This window comes from Kryptolebias marmoratus, linkage group LG21 (genome assembly GCF_001649575.2).
Source record: "Kryptolebias marmoratus isolate JLee-2015 linkage group LG21, ASM164957v2, whole genome shotgun sequence".
Taxonomy (NCBI): domain Eukaryota; kingdom Metazoa; phylum Chordata; class Actinopteri; order Cyprinodontiformes; family Rivulidae; genus Kryptolebias; species Kryptolebias marmoratus.
The window spans coordinates 20,259,092-20,277,290 of record NC_051450.1 but is presented as its reverse complement, the minus strand read 5'-3'; the positions used below and the strand labels follow the sequence as shown (position 1 = coordinate 20,277,290).

The 18,199-nt window shown below is 39.1% G+C and overlaps 1 protein-coding gene across 1 annotated transcript; it reads left to right on the top strand.

Moving 5' to 3' along the window:
- The first annotated feature begins 546 nt into the window (after positions 1–546).
- tlcd4 (TLC domain containing 4) lies at positions 547–17,732 on the top strand. The gene is made up of 7 exons (XM_017429869.3): positions 547–1,015; positions 6,441–6,610; positions 7,750–7,839; positions 9,073–9,131; positions 9,292–9,386; positions 15,319–15,392; positions 16,730–17,732. Exons 2-7 carry the CDS (start codon positions 6,456–6,458, stop codon positions 17,046–17,048), a joined length of 792 nt encoding a protein of 263 aa, XP_017285358.1. The 5' UTR covers positions 547–1,015; positions 6,441–6,455; the 3' UTR covers positions 17,049–17,732.
- Positions 17,733–18,199: the final 467 nt, after the last annotated feature.

Here is an 18,199-nt window from a genome sequence, read left to right as displayed (position 1 = left end):
ATTAAAGTTAAAATGAGTTATTTAAAGGCCACTGATGGAAAGCAAAGGCAGACAGTGTTTTTAACCATGAATGTCTGTTAGCAACATATTTTATGATATAGTGGATAAATTTTAATAAAACTTCCAGTAAATAATCACTGGATGTGGAGATCTCAGAAAACACAAAAATGTCTAAAACTTACTGTGGTAGTAGTTGAGCATCATCCCCAAACCATACTTCTGAGTGCAACATATTGCACGAAAACATCAAAATGTAGGCGTCAATCCTGTTTGTCTGTTAGCAAAATAACTCACAGATGTTGAGCTAAAGTGTGGTGTGGTAGTTGCTGAGAGTCATTCCTAACACATTATTTTTTTTACCAACATAAAGTGCATGGAAAACATTTTATTTTTAATTTGAGAAGAGATAAAAAATAAAAACATAAACATGGTGTATTTGATTGGCTGGGCCTTGGCACAAAGTGTAAAGCTCCGCCCCTTTTCTGTTAGCGTCAACACGCAGGTGAACTCGGTTCGACGATCGATTAGCTCCGCCTGCCTATAGGTTATGAGTTTTTTGTGCATATGCGTGTATCTTTAAGAACCGAGTTTGTAACCTGAGCCCAGAAGGAGCTGAAACTCACCCTTCACCGCCACCACCCCTTCGTTTCGACCCCTCTTCCTCGTCTCCCCCGCTAATCGAGCGTCGAGCTGCTCGATCCGCGCCGCTGCAGCTGGAGCTCCGCTCGGCTCCTGTCGGTTCGGACTCCGCGGTAAACACAGCAGCAGAACCCGTCCTCCGGAACCCGACCCGCCGCCGGCTGTTGTTGGGATTAGCGTGCAGAGCGAACGGGAAGGGGGAGGAGGAGGAGGGCACCCTTCCTCTTGTTTGTTGTTGTTTTAATAATAATAATGAATCGACACCATCACCATCATGGCTGTGGCTTTGATTACTCGGTTCTGCAAACGACCCTGGAAACTGTAACGCACTTGTGAGAGCGAGACGCCTTTTAATCATCTGAATGAGAGTCACAAGGTGAGACCGACTGCTCGCTTTCATATATAATCTGTGTTTTTGTGTTGATATCACACACACAGGCCAACACAACACACACACAGGCCAACACAACACACACACACGCACACACAGCAGCATCTGGACGGGCAATGCGGCGTGAACTGGCCCTGTGCGGATTCTTTCACGTTTCCTGGAAAAAGTTCCGGATATCTTCCAGGTGTGTGCGTGAAAAAAAACACGCGCTCGTTTCTACCGCAGTTTATTTCCGTTCAGCTGTCGTTTCCTCGTCAGGAGACCCGAGTTACGCAATCATATCTGCTACTTCTATTTGAAAAAATGGGGGCTGTCTAAACCATATGCCTGAATAAAAATCAGCCAAATCTTCCATTTAGTAGAAAATATGAACCAAACTGTTCTAACTGTAAGGAACAAACCATGCATAATAATTTTCTCATGCTGATGTGCCTAAATTAGAAATTTGGAAGCAAAACTGGTAACCGGATGCCAACTACAGAGTGGGCTTTTTATGTATTTTATTTTATTTTTTTACTCTGGAAACAGCTAAAGTGCCTGAAAATAGGTTAAATTTACAACCATATTTGTTTACTTCCACAGACTATGGCCAGGCTAATGTATATCAGCTTCCACAACACATTAGTGCTTTGTTTACATTGATTGCGTACCCTCATTTCAGGATTACAAATCAATATATTTGGAAAACTACTGGAGTAAACTCTTTCAAACTGCACCCTTCAGGAAAACTATTTGTGTTTTTGTTGTCATATTTTGCAATGAGTACATTTTAAGATAAAAATACATGTAACTTTCATGTATTGTATAAGAAAAAGAAGCATAAATCTGCTTTTGATGAAATATAAGGTACAATAATAGAAAGCAAAAATTACTTTGTTGATGTCCTGATAGAAATAAATTTTTTCACAGCAGTGGATAAGTTCAAGCAATGCCAGTTTTAGACCATAATTGACCTTTATCTGCAACTTCATGCAATATCACAACATCTCACATGATCTGTTAGCTACTACGATGCCAAATTTTAGCTCAATATCTGTACAATTCACCAAGTTATAATCATTTTAGTGTAGGCTGAGGTTGATTAGCTGTGGCATCCATCTTGAATTGAGTTGACTCCAAAAGTTAATTAGTTGAAGATGTCAACTCATTGATTATTTTCTGAAAGCTTGGCGTTCGCCTTCAGCGGCGGGCAATAAAAACATAAATATGCTGGCTACCTAAACAGTGTGCCTGAATAAAAATCAGTCGTATATCTAATAGGAATACATGCACATTTATTTATCAAAATGTACGGAGCAAATTCTTCTAAATCCAACCTCGAGATAATTATTCTTTATTCAAGTTTTCCATATTTTAATGTAAACATACATTTATCTTTTATGTTTTCATAATTGCCTGTAAAAAGAAGCGTAAATGTGCTTTTGAGGAAATCTGAACCTTCCTGTTTGGTTTGTGACTAGAAAGAGCCGTCATTTTTCACATCATAACCCCTGTAAACACTGTTGTAGTGATTCTTCTCCCGGTTCAGCTGTTTTCTCTCCTCGCCGCTGACCTTTGTCATCATTAACCCTTGGGAACAGGATCCTGTTCTGCACTTTGTGGGCCCCAAACATGCATGTGTGTACGTAAAACAACCCTCCTCTCTCAGGAAAGCATGCCAGAAGACAGCGTCACTCAGATGTCTCCGGGGTAAACAGCCCTGCGTGGTTTCTTGAATCGCTTCCCCTTCCACTCTTTGTACTTTGCAACATGCTACGTTCAAATATTACTGTGTCGCATGCAGGCAAAAAGAAAGCGGTCCGAAGCTGGTCCTGTGGTCTGTAGAGTCTGATGACTTTTTAACAGCTGTGGTGTTTCAGTAAATGTTTGCTATCCACAGTCCACAAATTTTCACTAAGGCTGATGTTGGAGCTTAATGTTAGCCAGCTTTATCCAGTCAGAAACCAGTTCCGATGCTTTATCCAATCAGAAACCAGTTCTGATGCTCTATCCAATCAGAAACCAGTTCTGATGCTCTATCCAATCAGAAACCAGTTCTGATGCGTGTTCTGTTGTCCTGTTGGGACACCCACCTGTCCTCATGTCTCAGCTGTCCAGCTGTTGATTTCAGGTAATGTTGAACAAGTTTTATGATTCCATCCACTTTGTACCACAGTATGATGTTACCACCACCATGCTTGACAGTTAACACAGTGTTCTTAGGTTTGAAAGCCTCACTTTAACTCCTCCAAATGAACTTTAAGCTTCTGTGGCCGGATAGATTGAGACTCGACTGTAAAACTTTTCTCGTCCGTTAGGCTTGAAGGTGTTGTGTTACAGTTTCCAGTTCATGGCAGCCATGAGCCCTGGTGGTTCCTGAACGTCCTAACTAATTTCCTTTTATCTGATTGGGACAGCTGAGGACTGGTCAATCTAATGAGTCCTGGCATTCCTTTTAATGCTGACAAAGAAAAAACTACCATCTGCAGTCAATCATGATCACTAGTGAGAACTTATTAGTTCTTGTGAAGACAAGCTAGAACCTTCAGCAGTATAATTTAGATAAAAATTCACAATAAATTCAAACTTTTGCACCCAATTCTTGTTTAAAAATCACTAATAATCACTTCAAATAAGTTGCTGTAATCCCCAGATTAATGAGACTCATGCCCATGATACAAAAGCTTGAAAAGAAAAAAACCTGCGATTTTATTTTGAAGTGGTCTGTTTTTGAACTTAATGGACCTGTCCGACCTATAAATTGATTAAATAAAGAAAACAAAAATCCCGCGCAAACCTCAGAAAACGGGTCAGTGTCCTCTGTGGACTTCTGTCTCAGGCATACATTAACTGGAGTTTATTATAGTTCTGCTAATTTAGGATCTGTGTTTTGTAGTGCTTCACTCAGTTTTATACGTGAGGTTTTCTGTAGATCCTCTGATATTATGACAACATGGCTTCCAACACTAACCTCTCGCACACATTCACTTTTAAATATTTACAAAATAGCCACATAGGAGCTTGTTAAACTGTCACTATAAGTAGTCTGTTGGACTTTATGTGCTTGTTTTCCTGTACAGTGAATACTAAGATGTTTTATGCAGGACTGCAGAGTTTAAGGAGGCTGAAAAATGTCTGTCCACCTGCTTGGTGATTTATTTTCTTGTGTTTTTCGTTTATTTTCTCCTGTTTTTGAGTTGCCGTAAGAGCTTGTCAGTATTTATGATGCTTTTGGAGATGATGCTTAGACAGAAAAGTTATTGCCCCAATATAAAAAATAAGATAATGAGATATGTACATTTTCTAGATCTTCAGTGCATTCCTTTGGAAAAACCTTGTGGCTGTTAAAGCAAGAAAATATCACTGTATCCAAGAGCAGTTTTTATTTGTATACTTTGGACATCAGAAGTGATTTAAGGTGAATAAACCAAATATATCATTAATATTTAGTTATATGATTATTTTGTGTTAGTCATATAAGATCATATATTGCTACGTCAGTGTTATAAACACACAACTATATTGGTTTAATATTTGATTCTGTAATTTCTAAGGACACACACCTAACTTTTATGCCTGTGTGACATCAGATAGGGCTGCTCTGGTTCAGCTCCACAAATATCAAACGTAGTCAGGGTGTACCGTGACATTTTGAGCAGACTCTCTCGCTCTCTCTGAGTGGATTGATTTTCTTCTGGGTTTTCCACCAGCAACACAATCAGGTCAAAATCTCTGCGGTGCACAGAGTTTGGAGATTCCCTGGTGGGGTTTTCTCCTCGCACCACCCGCACCATGAGATTTAGTGAAATAGCTGAACGGATTTCTTTTGATATTTCATAGACAAATTCAGATTCTCCCTCAGGATGAACTGAAATCTTGGTGCTTTCTAAACTTCTCGATTTTCAGCTAATCTAATACTTTGCATGTGCAGTTTGTGCTCATTTTTTTTTTATTGCGAAAAATGCAAAGGTAGGAAAATTGACACTCGCTTTCTTAATGTAATCAGTACCACCATCTCTGAAATGACTACTGTTTGTGACGAAATGGATATGTGGCACAACCTGTTTCACACAGCAGCAACATTTCTCAGTTTCCAGTTGCCGGCCCGCGGTAAATGCACAGCGGCAACTCGAATAACAAAACGGGCTAAATGTGAAGCTGCCTTTGAAGCCTCCATCTCTTGGTTGAGCTGCTCACTCATAGTGTGAGTGTCTGATAGTGACTCAGTGACATTCACAGCCTCTGACAGTGACTGAGGCCAGATTCGGGAGGAGCAGACCCGGCAGCAGCAGCTCCATCTGTGGCTGTGAGAACATTTTGGTGACACGCTGTGGGCAGGCCATGTGTGACACGAGTTCATGACTAAAGATGCGTTCAAGATGCTGCTCAGGTTATTGGCTGTGAGACGAAAAGGCGTCATTAAAAATTTACTGGTTGATTTTTACACACAGTTCTAGAAAAGAAAGGCTGAATATGAAATAAAACATTCAAATACTCTGTTTTTGTAACAATGACGTCTCGCCGTCTCACGCGAATCGTTATCTTTATTTGGTACAGTGTGTTCCCATAACTGTGATTACCAGAGTAATATTGATTATGGTCTGAAAGGAGGTCAGTGAAGGGGCCCTTTGTTTGTTTGAAGATGGACTCTGCTGTGCAGTGCTCTCGTTCAGTTCTTGAAACTTTGTCTCGTCCCTGCTGTTACATAATGCCTTTTGCAGCTTTAGGATGTAAAGTAATGAGTAATGGAATGTTTTTAAGTAAACAGCTCAAAGTCCAAGGTGACTAAAAACCACCTTCTTGAGTCAAAGTTTATCTTTGCTTCTGATCACGCAGGCAGCGGCTGAACGTGCTCTGACCACATTCAGATTCCTAAAGTTAAAGATGAAGTTTGAACTAATAATCAATCTTTTTTGTCGCCTGCAAATGGTCCAAAACGCAGCAGCAGCTCGCTGGAACCACATCACCCCAGTTTTGGTCTTTCTGCCTTGGATTCCTGTCGTTTTCCAGCTTTAAGATTTTATTATTTGTTTTTAAAACACTCCAAGAAAATGCTCTTGAATACATGGTACAGATTTGTTGCAACATCATCTTCCAGTCAGACCACTGAGGTCAATATATCTTATTATTTGTTTGTTTTTAAAGCACTTCTTTTGAACCATAATTCAAAATGAAAATCCATTTTTATTAGTTGATTTTCAGTATTTTTATTTCTTATTACTTTTGTCAATTAAAGTTATTTCAGAACCATTGTGGGTTTTTCTTTTTTTAATGAAAGACTACAAACAAATGTATCATCTGTACATGGACACACACCATTTTTAGCTATTTATAGTCATTTTCTATCATTTTTATTCTTGTACAGAAGTTTGAGACAGCAAGCAGTTGGTTGGAAATCATTCTCTTCCTTTGTCTCTCTGTCCCCCCGCAGTGAGGTTGGGTGGCCATGGACCCATTCACCCAGCTCATCCTCACCATCTCGGTGACCAGCTTCTTTACCTTCCAGTGGCTCTTCCACAGAGTCAGCCCCTGGATGTCCCTGCGCACCAGCACGGGCTTCTCGGGCCTCAGCGACAAGCAGAAGGTGGAGTGGAACTCCAGGTGAGCAGAGATAAATTCATGCCCGTGGTGCACCTTGTGGAGGTTTGTGTTAGCTGGATGCAAAGATATGCGGTGACATTCAACCCACAGTTTTCTTGTGACACAAGTATCTACTTGGAAACTGGACTTTCAAGGAGCAGGAATCATGGCTGAATCCCGGTGGAATACTGGACGGATTTTAATCAAACTTACTGGGTGTACGTTTACAACAGATTAGCCTTTGGAGTCAGTCCAATTAAAGATGTCCACCAAACGATCTTAACAAACACAAAAAGGCACTATAACTCAGTCAGTTCTACAGATATTGGTAGTAGCTGATAGTCATTCAGAACTTATACTACATTCACAAACAGATCGCTTCAGATCTCACAAAAATTCTCATAAGATTTCATCAAAAAGGCTAAAACTCCCGAATTTTTCCCAATAAGACACTCTTAGTTTAAAACTCTGGCATGAAAAGTGACAGGATACGCATTCCTTAAAGAAACACCAGGCCCTTCATTACATTTAATGTATTTGCTTTCTTTAAAAACACTCTGATGCTCTTAAAAACTGAGGACCTTTACTGCATAAATTGTTAAAAGAAAATCTAACAATGGGATCATGTTTGTCACATTAAAGTGGACCAAATGTTGTGGTGTTTTCTCTGGTAATGTGCTGTGGGAACATCACACTTCCTGCCTGGATACGTTTGTGTTTGTGTGCTGAGTTGTTAATTCAAGGCTACAGAAAAGTGTTCAGTCTGGTTTAATGTTCGTTTTTCTTTTCCATGGGTGACAGCAAAGGAAATTTATTGATTAGTGGTGATTGATGCGAGCTCTGGGGCTCTGGGGTTCTCACTGAGTGACGGCTGAGACCTCTCAGACTGTCTCGCTGTGTGAACGACTGACTGCCTGACCCTTCAGCAGTATTTAATCTCTCAGTCTAATTGGTCTGAATCTTTGTGCCACCATGACAAGTTTTCTTTAGATCCACTCTGAGTACAAAAAGTTCCACAAATCTCAGCTCAGAGCACATTTAATGAACAAATATAAATAAATACATTTGATTTCTTTAAGATGTCTGTGACTGATCAGGCTCTTTCTTTGTCAGGGAGGAGATAATCATGACCGTTTGTGTGTTTTGGTTTTCATTTTCAGGACGGTGTCCACATTCCACGCACTATTGGTGGGAATATTTTGTCTCTACATCTTGTTCTTTGACGATGCCGTCAATGAAGACCCAGTCTGGTGAGAGTTCTTTAAAAACTAACGCCTAACTTTAGCCCAAATGCCATCTTTTTCTTTGACAAATAGAACAGATTGTCACAGGTTAAAATATTAATAACAAAGAATCACTGTGATAAGGAGTTCCTGTATGCTTTGACCTTATTGTAGCAATGATGAAGAGGACTGGGTGAGTTGGTAAAAGGTTATTCGAAACTCTGCTTATGCTGTGTTTCATTCAAGTCACAATTTGGATCTGAGAATAATGTCTATCCAACTTAACTGTGATCCAGCTGCAAGTCAGAAAAGCAGCAGGACAGGCTAATTGTTGTGTTCAGTAACCAGCAACAAGTCTAAGCAATGCACGCCGACAACAATGCATTTTTTACATTCTGTGCATTCAAAACCGAAACAACAACGTTTCCTGGTAGAGTTTGTACAGATTTGTGATCTATGCTGGCATAGCAGGGAACAATCGGATCTTTTTCTCCTGACACATTTTTACAGAGGTGAATAAAGTACAAATCGTGGTCTGTATGAACCTAATTTATTGCCCAACAGATTTCAAGAACACTTGCTAAAAATAGGAGTTTGGCAGATGTTTCTCTAACTTTAGCCGCCATTTAAAACCACGTGTTCCCTTTTAAAAGAGAAGCATAATGTATTTAGTTTGTGTTGGGAGTAATTTTAAAATTACTTTTTAATTTAGGCCAATAAACTGTAAATCTATAGATGATAAGCTATCTTACAAGATTTAGATAGCAAGAAACCCTAACATCTTATCAGAGCTTTCCAATTATTTCCTTATCTTTTGTTAGGAACACCTTGTGAGGTCACTGACCGATGAACAAGTCTCCTCACTTTCAGATGGTAGTTTGGGTTTTTGTTCTTCAGATGTTGGGTCAAATATGGCCGTGTAGATTATATTTCTGACCTTTTTTACCTGGGTCGTACCTGTTTCGTTGTTTTCAGCTAACTCACATAGCATTGTTTTGGCTGCTTAAGTCTCCTAGTTGCTTAGAAAAACCTGCCTAAAATTATTTTCATTTAATGGTTTAAATTCACATTATTTTAAAAAAAAGAAACTTGATATGCTAGAAAAAATGTGAATTTAAATTTAGGTATTTTTTTAATGAATTTGAATGAATTAAAAATCTAAATGAGGTATTCTTGACACCAAACTTCCACATACATATACAGTGTTATAAAGTGAAACATTCCAATCAAATTGTTTATTTTGTTGTTATTTTTTAATAGGGGAGATCCTACGCTGGTGAAGACTAATGTTGCAATCACAACAGGCTACCTCATATCTGGTAAGACAAACAGTTTAACCAGGTAGTGTACGCTAACATTTTCTTAAAAAATAATATAAAATATTGTAGGAGCACCATATATTTGATCAGTTATACTGTAGCTATTTTAAATTAATCAGATTGATGTTGTCTTCTTTCCTCCTGTGTGCCTGTTTTTCAGATCTGCTGCTTATATTTTACTATTGGAAGGCGATAGGCGACAAGTTTTTTGTAGTTCACCATCTGGCAGCACTGTATGCTTACTACTATGTACTGGTGAGTGCCCTATTGTCCAATAGCAGAACGTGCAGGCAAGATGGGAAGGAGACAACCAAGGGTGAACAGCTTAGTCCTCCTTCAGTGGGTGTTTGAACTCATTTAGTCATTGCAGTCCCCATGCAGCCAAGAGTTTTATATACTGCAGGTTAGATGAAAACATGCAACATAAAAACAGAGTCGAGGTATTAAACCCTAAACATATATGTCAAAGAAACCCTATTGATGATTAATTTCTCTTCATTGATTGGTTTTAGTATAAATGCTTTAGCGTAATGCTGTTTACAGGAATGGGAGGGGTATTGATTGCTGTATGTTTGTCTATCTGAGTCAGTGCGTGTTTTCTTTGGCTGCCCAGTTGGCATTAAGGTAAATGTTCTGTCGGGAAACAGATGATTAGAATTATCCCCAAATTGCGTTGCGAGGCTGCGGTGGGCTAGCCACTTGGTGTAACACGCCCCCCGCCACACAGAAATGGATCAAGGGGGTAAAGAAATTGGATGGATGGATAGATATGTTGTAAGGATTGCAGGAAAAACATGCACCAATCAGTCAATATGACGGTGTTAAGTCATTGTTTTGTCCCAGAAACTAACCGATCAGGACATGGATGGATAACTTCCCAAAGACGCCATATGGTTCAGAAAACCCGGTGAACACTTCAAATAGGTGACAAATGTCAAAGTGACATCCATGTGATTCCAAGGATGAATGTTTCCCAAAAGATACTGTATTTTTAAATGCAGTTTGCTCTTGTCTCAATGTGGCAATAGTCGAACCTATCGAGCCTTTCCAGGCAGTGCTGTTCACTCTTGGTTCAATCTGATACCCTCCGGGTCGACAGGATCTGTCGCATAAATACAAGAAATGAATGGTAATTTTTGCATGGAATGCTCCGTGATGGTTCTGGCTGATGACCCTTCCCCTTCCCCTTCACCTTCCCCTTACAGTTTTTGTGCTTTCTGTTTGTGTTACTGACCCCCTTTGGTTGTCGTACATCTCTGATGTCGGCTGAACTTTTCTGAGCTGAGCACAGCTGCAGGCTGATCTGTGACCACTGTGTGCATGCTTAGAGCTCTGAAGCATTATACGCAGGCAGGAATCCTGCATGCCAACGAACACTTCTTCACTTTTATACTCACTTGCTTACCCACAGTACCGTACTCCTATCTGTCTTTTGTGCTGGAGTCTAGTTCTGCCTCTTATTTCTCCCTGAAATCATCAGGCCTCTTTACAAGTACCATAATGAATGCATTAGTTGAGCACAATCCCAACGAGTTCAGTTTGTTTTAACTCAGGAAATGCTCTGATTTTTTTTATTTTTTTGTATCAAAAAACTGCAGGGTGCCTGGCTCTGTCCTCAAATCTTCATACAATTCATACAACATACTTCTATAAATGATTATAAAGTCTTGGTGAACAGCTGCACAACAACAATCCAGAGCTATATCTTGGTTCTCATCTTCTATTCCAGTCGTTTGCCAAATTTAGGCCACATGGCAAAGCACATCATCTTTGTTTTTTTATTCTGTTTTTGTTTATTTGTTTGTTTTTTACTGAATATTATTAACAATTATAACTAAGAAATAAGTGATTTATTGTAGTTGTTAACTGACTGTAAATCCATTTTGTTACAGTGGGTTGCAAAAATATTTATCCCTTCTGGTATTCTTTCTGTTTTGTTGCTTTGCAATGTGAAATTTAAATGGATTTTGAATTTGTTAAGTAATAATTCTGCAAAAATACTTGAGATTAATGAAGTTAAATGGAGAAAATAATATGTTTTAAAGGATTCTAAACAATAGAAAAGTCAAAAATGGTGCATGCATATGTATTCAGCCCCTAAAACTCCGCCTTCTGCAGACGTTCCAGCAGCAAGTCTCTTCAGGTACGTCTTCATCAGTTTGGTCCATTTAACCGCTGGAACATTTGTCCATCTTTCCTTTTAACTCTGACTAGTTTCCCAGCCCCTGCTGATTAAAAACACCATGATTCTGCCACCGCCATGCTTCACTGTAGAGTTGGTGGTCTCATCATGAGAGGTGTTTGGTCTCATCTGACTAAACCACCTTTTCCTCATGCTCGGGGAAGAAATTCCCCAAAGTCCTTTTTTTTAAGCAAACATCATTTTACGTTCTCTCTTCCACGAAGCCCCGCTCTGTTCAGACAGATCCTCCCATCTCTGCAGAGCTGCAGCTCAGTCAGGTTCACCTTTGGCCTCCTGGATGTTTCTCTGATTAGGGCTCTCCTTACTCAGACTGTGAGTTTTGGTGGACGATCCTAACAGTAGATAAAATGTTGCTCCATGGGATTTTCAGGGTTTAGGATATTTTTTTATATACCAACCCTGATCTGAACTTTTTCCATGATTGCCTTTGTCTTCCTGTTGTCTCTTGCTTGGTGGTAGGCTGATGTACTGGTCTTCATGTTTATCATTTGACAGGTTTAGATCATTTGGCACTTCTGAAGGTAATGGTTGGGGCTGAATACATATGCAAGCACCGCTTTTTATTAAATATTTAAAACGTGGTTGTCTTTTCCTCTGTTTGACTTCATGAATCTGGAGTATTTTTAGAGAATTATTGCTATTAATCAAGTTAAAAGTCAAATTAAATTCCAGGTTGTAAAGCAATCAAAGAGAAGGTTTACAAAGAGGGATGGCAGCTTTGGCAACCCACAGTATTTGTAGAAACAGAGCAAGCACCTGGATTTAAAACACTGAGGTAATGAGATCAAGCAGGCCATACTGTTACTGGACACTCATGACTGTTTCCTCCGACTGCTGAACTGTATCTGAAGTTCACCTAAAATTTCAGTATCAATTTTTCACATTAGTCAACTATAACAATAACAGATCAAACCTTTTAAGCCAAATAAATGTATTTACTGTAAAAGGAATACAGTACATTTGGCTGATCTTTGATGCCGGTCAGATTTGTCTCATGTTGTTGAGGTTGTTTTAGTTAATATGTTGAGTGTGTTTATGTTTCAGTGTTCATGTTAGAATAAGGTTACAAATGAGGATGTCAAACCAAAAGAACAAGGCCTAATGGTGACGTTCACTTAGAGGTGGTAAATCTGTAGCATTTGAATGCTAATTAGCTTAATTTCATGATTTAGTTGATGTGTTTTTATTATTCGTCAGTCAGTCAGTCAGTCCCAAATGGCTTGATCAGAGTGCTGTTCAAGTCATTTCTGATTTATTTACCAGCAGCTTATTCTGTCTTTTGTGTGTTTTAACTGTCTAATAAATAAAACATTAGGTGCATGCTTTTTTTTTTCTCAGTGTTTTAATTTCTTATTTGCTTCCAATTTGTCGTGGCTTTTTTTTTTCTTCTTCTAATATATATGTGTCTGTCTGTTTGTCCTTCGCTGACTCTGACGTGAGCAGCCCCTCTTCAAATCCTACATGCAAAAACTACCAAAAAATCGAAGTTGGGTTGAGTCATCCCTGTTCATGCAAAAACTACCAAGAGGGTTATCCTTCAGGAACGCAGAGCAGGTCTTGATCTAGATGGGGACTTCTTTATTCCTGTCTTGTCTGCTGTTATTGCTGTTGTGTTGTACTGAGCAGATATGATGCCCAGTCACAGTATGGACTTACCAGTTCCTAGAGGTACTAGCATGCTCATGCTAGGTGGCTGACATGACATGGTGCATAAACTGCAGTGCAGATGTTTGTAGGACATAGTAAGTATGTTTCAATGACCAACTTGTGTTTCAGCCATGATGGTAAGTATTCTATCACTGCTTTCCAAATAAGCTATTTTTGTATTTTTTGTGGGTGTTATGATTTTTTTTTTGTTCACTTTAATCAGATTCCTACTGAAGAACTGAAATGATCAGCACTCAGGAACACATTGATTTTGAAACAACTCAGAAACTTTTTTGATCAGATCTAATAATTAAAATGTATTTAGCTGACGGTACAGTTTTAGCACCATCATTTCAGCCTGAGTGCTTCAAAACTTCCAGATTTTGCCAGTTGAAGCATGCGGGTGGTTTTTATTAGGAGTCCTGAAAGCATTTTTGGCAGAATCTAAAAGCAGGAATTAAACTCTTACTTAGAGCAAAGTGGAATTCAGGACCCGATATTAACAAAAGCAAGTTTGGCCTGTGAACATAATGCTCCTTAATCTGCATGGCTTCTGATTGTTCCCTGAACTAGTGGCTGGCTGAATGTTTGTATTTTTGTATAACACATGTATCATGGGCCATGTTCAAATTTGCTCTGTATTTGTTGATGTCCAGGCAAACCACATTGTGTGTTACAGTATGTGTTTCTCATTTTTAAATAGATTAAATACAAAATGTTTGCACATAGTGCTATTGTAAGGATGAACTGCTGACCATCACCTGGATATTCACTCACTGACCACTTTATTAGGTACACCTGTTCAGTTGCTTGTCAACACAAATCAGCCAATTACATGGCAGAAACTTGATGGGTTGAGACGTTTAAACGTGGTGAAGACGACTTGTTGAAGTTCAAACTGAGCATCAGAATGGGGAAGAAAGAAGATTTAAGAGGCTTTGAACATGGCATGGTTGTTGGTCTGAGTGTTTCACAAACTGCTGATCTACTAGGATTTTCAGGCACAAAACGTCTCTTTGCAAGGTTTGCAAAATACAATCTCTGAAAACGCAACACGTCCACCTTGAAGCAGACGGGCCACAGCAGGTGCCACTCATGTCAGCTAAGAACAGGACACTGAGGCTACAATTTGCAATGGTTGGGGAAAAATATTGCCTGGTCTGATAATTCTGTTTGTGAAGATCTCAGTAGATCAGCAGTTTCTGAGATACGCAGACCAGACCAGACCATCTGCCACCTTTAAAGTCACTTAAACCACCTTTCTTCCCAATTCTGATGCTCGGTTTGAACTTTAACACGTCAAGATGCCTTCATGCATTGAATTGCTAACATGTGATTGGCTGATAAGTCATCGTGTTAACAAGCAATGGAACAGGTGTACCTCATAAAAGGACTGAGTGTATGCAAAAATGCTGAACTTTATGCAAGCATTTTTGTCTAAAAAGTGTGTTTTGAATGTTTCTGTTTATGTTAGCAGGCTTTCAAAAATGACACAATGAGTTAGGTTTTTATTTATGTTGCTGATTGACTGATCTTAGAAACATCCTGCACCAGCACCTCCTGTCTCTTTCTCCTAAAGTTAGTTCTGGTGTTCAGAAACTTGTGACTTTCCAGTAGAATAACATTTTATTCAGGGAAAGTAATATAGAACATTATAAAGGTTATTTATATCAGTTTGGAGCAGATTTTTATCCTTCCACAGATGACTCCTAAACATTTTTTTGACCAAATCTTCTTATTTCTCTTTAAGAGGATTTTCTATTTTGGACTGTAGTACAATTTTCATTCAAAAATGGTAACATTAAATATGTAGGAAACAAAAAGATTGTTAGCGGTGCAGCGAGCTTTGATTTAAAGACAAATATATTAGCAGGTTTATTGTGAACAATGTAACGACATTATTTTCTACATTTCTTCTTATGCTATGTTCTTAGTGTGAAGGACTTTCTGTTCATAATAAATGAAGAGCAGTTATAAAGGAAAATTAGTGATGGCAGTCTAATTTTGGTCTGTGAAACTGGAGGAATAGTTTTTTGCCCCGAGGGGAGGACTATTGTTAGATCTTCCAAATGGATCTAGAATTGATTAAAGCAGTCAGAAGCTTTAAATGTGGATTTTACATGCACTGGCAGTATTGCTCCCATCTTTGAACCCATATGATTGTGCTTTGCTCAGATCTGGTGATGTCCTTACAGTTTTTCAGGGGTTCTGCTAAGACACGGTGTTATAGAGGAGATCACGCATCAGCTTCATGCCTGCTGGTCCAAACGACTCTGTGTCTCGTATTTTGTCCCTTTCATGTTTTCTTGTCTTCTTGTGCTTACCTTGTTTTTCCAGGGCCAAGGAATGTTGCCTTATTTTGCTAACTTCCGTCTGCTCGCTGAGTTTTCTACACCATGTGTGAACCAGCGGTATGTACTTGCTTACTTACCAACCAGGGTTTCAGGTCAATTAGTGTTCAAGGTCTTTCAGGGACAAACTTGTTTATATGAGATAACATTTCTGGATTGGACAGACCAGACTGTAAGTATTCATAGGCTCACTCTTTATTTAACAACAAACAATGGTTAAAATGTCTGTCAGTGCTGAGGAGGTTATTTAACCATTGATCCAGGTGTGTTGGAGCTGGGAAACAATGAAAACATTCAGGATCAGAATTAGACACCACTGGTGCATACTGAATGCATTTTACTGTGAAAGTGCAACTTTTGTCTTCAGCAAATGGAGTGCATCAAGATGCAAGAATTAATTTAGTCTCAGCTGAGACTCTTCCAACTCTTCACACTCTTCTTGGTCCCCTTCCATTTTATTTTATAACCTACATCATTAAAAAAGAAGCCATGTCAAAACTCAAAATGAATAATTTACTGTTAAAAACTTAAGTCAAAAAGGTGTTTCAGGTACAACAACTGTTTTTCCTGAAGGTCATTTACTGCAGCTTACCTTTTATGTATAACTTTTATTAGTTGTTTAGCCAAGTCAATTTAACGAGCAGCTTGTTTATTGAAAAATGTCAAGAAAATACAGTTGCTGTAAACCATTTCAAGTTCAGTCATTATCTCACTGTGCTGAGACTGTTGGTGACTAAGTAGTGAACTGAATTCTTGAGGAAGTCTCCAAAATGTCTCAAAACATTTGCAAGGGTTCTCAATTTCCTGGTATTAGTCGCAGAGGCTCACAGTCTCGTTGCTTGAATTTTGAACATGTTAAAAAAAAAAAAAAGTGGGACACATTTTCCTCTCAGAATAGTTGCAGAGTTGTTGTGGGTGTCTCGAACCCATCTCAAACCTTTCTCAGTTTAGTTTCTGTACTTCTGGAGCTGTATTTTGGCACCTGCTCAAGAACATCCGAGGCTACAGCCCTGTTTTCCAAGTTTACTAACCACACTGTAGATAAATATTAATTATTAACACAAAAAAATGTCCCAAATCTGCCTACCTTTGTTTTTAAGTAATTTAAATTCTAAACATGGAGCCGGCTGCCAAGGTGTGTACGATACAGCAGTATAATAATGTGTAGGGCCTTGAATAAAGTTTTGCAAGCCATGCACACAAAAATAGGTGGTGATTTTTAAAAAACTGCCACATGGCTCACTTGCTTGGTTGCAAACATCCACAATTCAGTCAAACTACAGCTAAAATAATGTGCCCGTTTTCTTACAATTTTGAGTCACCCACTAGTCTCCAACAGTCGCAGCTTTACCATTTGCTCCTGGGCAGGGTTCTCACACAAATGTTCTGTGTTTCAGTTGGTTCTTTGAGGTACTAGGATATCCCAAGTCATCCCGGCCCAATATGGCAAACGGCATCGCCATGGCAGTAGTGTTTTTTATGGTCCGCATCGCCGTGATGCCAGTGTACTACAGTCGTATGTATGCAGTCTACGGCACCGAGGCCTTCTACCTGGTGCCCTGGGGTGGCCGCGTGGCCTGGATCTGCTCCAGTATATGTCTGGACATTATGAACATCATGTGGATGCATAAAATCGCACGGGGTTGCTACAAGGTGCTGCAGTCTGCGCGCCGGAGCAAAGCTGCAACACCTCAGGAGAATGGGAAGACGGATTAAGGGAACCAGGGTGGCAGGGGTGTTTTAAAAAAACATACCAGAGAGACAAAGTGACAATACTCTCAGTGCAACATTAGTAGCAGTTTGGACCCTCACAAATCAGGTTGCTACTATGGCAGCAGACCTACATGTACGACTTAACCGTGCAAGATCGAATGTAACAAGGAAGACTTCTCTTTTCTTCTCCTGGGAGGGCAGACAGTCCCTTCAATGTACTGATGGACCAGTTAGCTGGTCATCCCTAAGCCATGATAAGACTTCGAAGCAATACTTTGTGTGCATGACCAATTCATTTTTTTTCATAAACTATTTGCAACGACAAAAGAAAAGAGGTTATCTTCGAACAAAAGGACGGTCAGTCCATCTACAAATTGTCAAAAATGTTTACCGTTCTTTATGTAGTTCTTCTGTTTAACAGGATCCTATTTTTGTTTGTTTGTTTCTTTGTTTTTACTCTGCTGATTGAGTCGCAGATTTAAAACGGTAAAATATAAACTGATGTTCCTGAAGAGGCAAAGCTGTAAGGGAACCTTCAAAATGTTTCGAGTCTGAGTTTTAACACTCATCCACCGATATTTAATGAATTTAGACTTTTCAATTTGTAGAATTTCTTAACTCTCAGTTGCCTTTGCATGGTTGTTTTTTAAAACAAAACGTTTATTGAATGGGCATCAGTACTCTGTGTATATTTGCTTTTTAATGTTTTTTTTTTTTTTTTTTTTTGTCTTGCTGGGATCAAGGCAAATGGGTTTTAAAACATTTTTACAACAACACTTCCGAAAAAGTTGGGATGTTGTCAAAATGTAAATAAAACAGAATGCAATGATTCGCAAATCTCATAAACCCGTGTTTTATCCACAATAAAACATAGTAAACATTTTGTTGAAATTAAGAAATTGCACCATTAAAATAATATTAATAATAAGGTAATTTTGAAATATATGGCAGCAACCCATCTTAAAAAAAGTCAGGACAGGGCCATGTTTCACACTAAGAAGCATCTCCTCTTTTTTAACATCAGTAACCATCTAGGATCTGAGCCGACAGCTGCTGGAGGTTTTGGAGGGAATATTGTCCCATTCTGGTCTGATGTTCCAGCTGTTCAGCAGTCCTGACTCTTCTCTGCTGGTTGGTAACGTATGTTGTTTTAA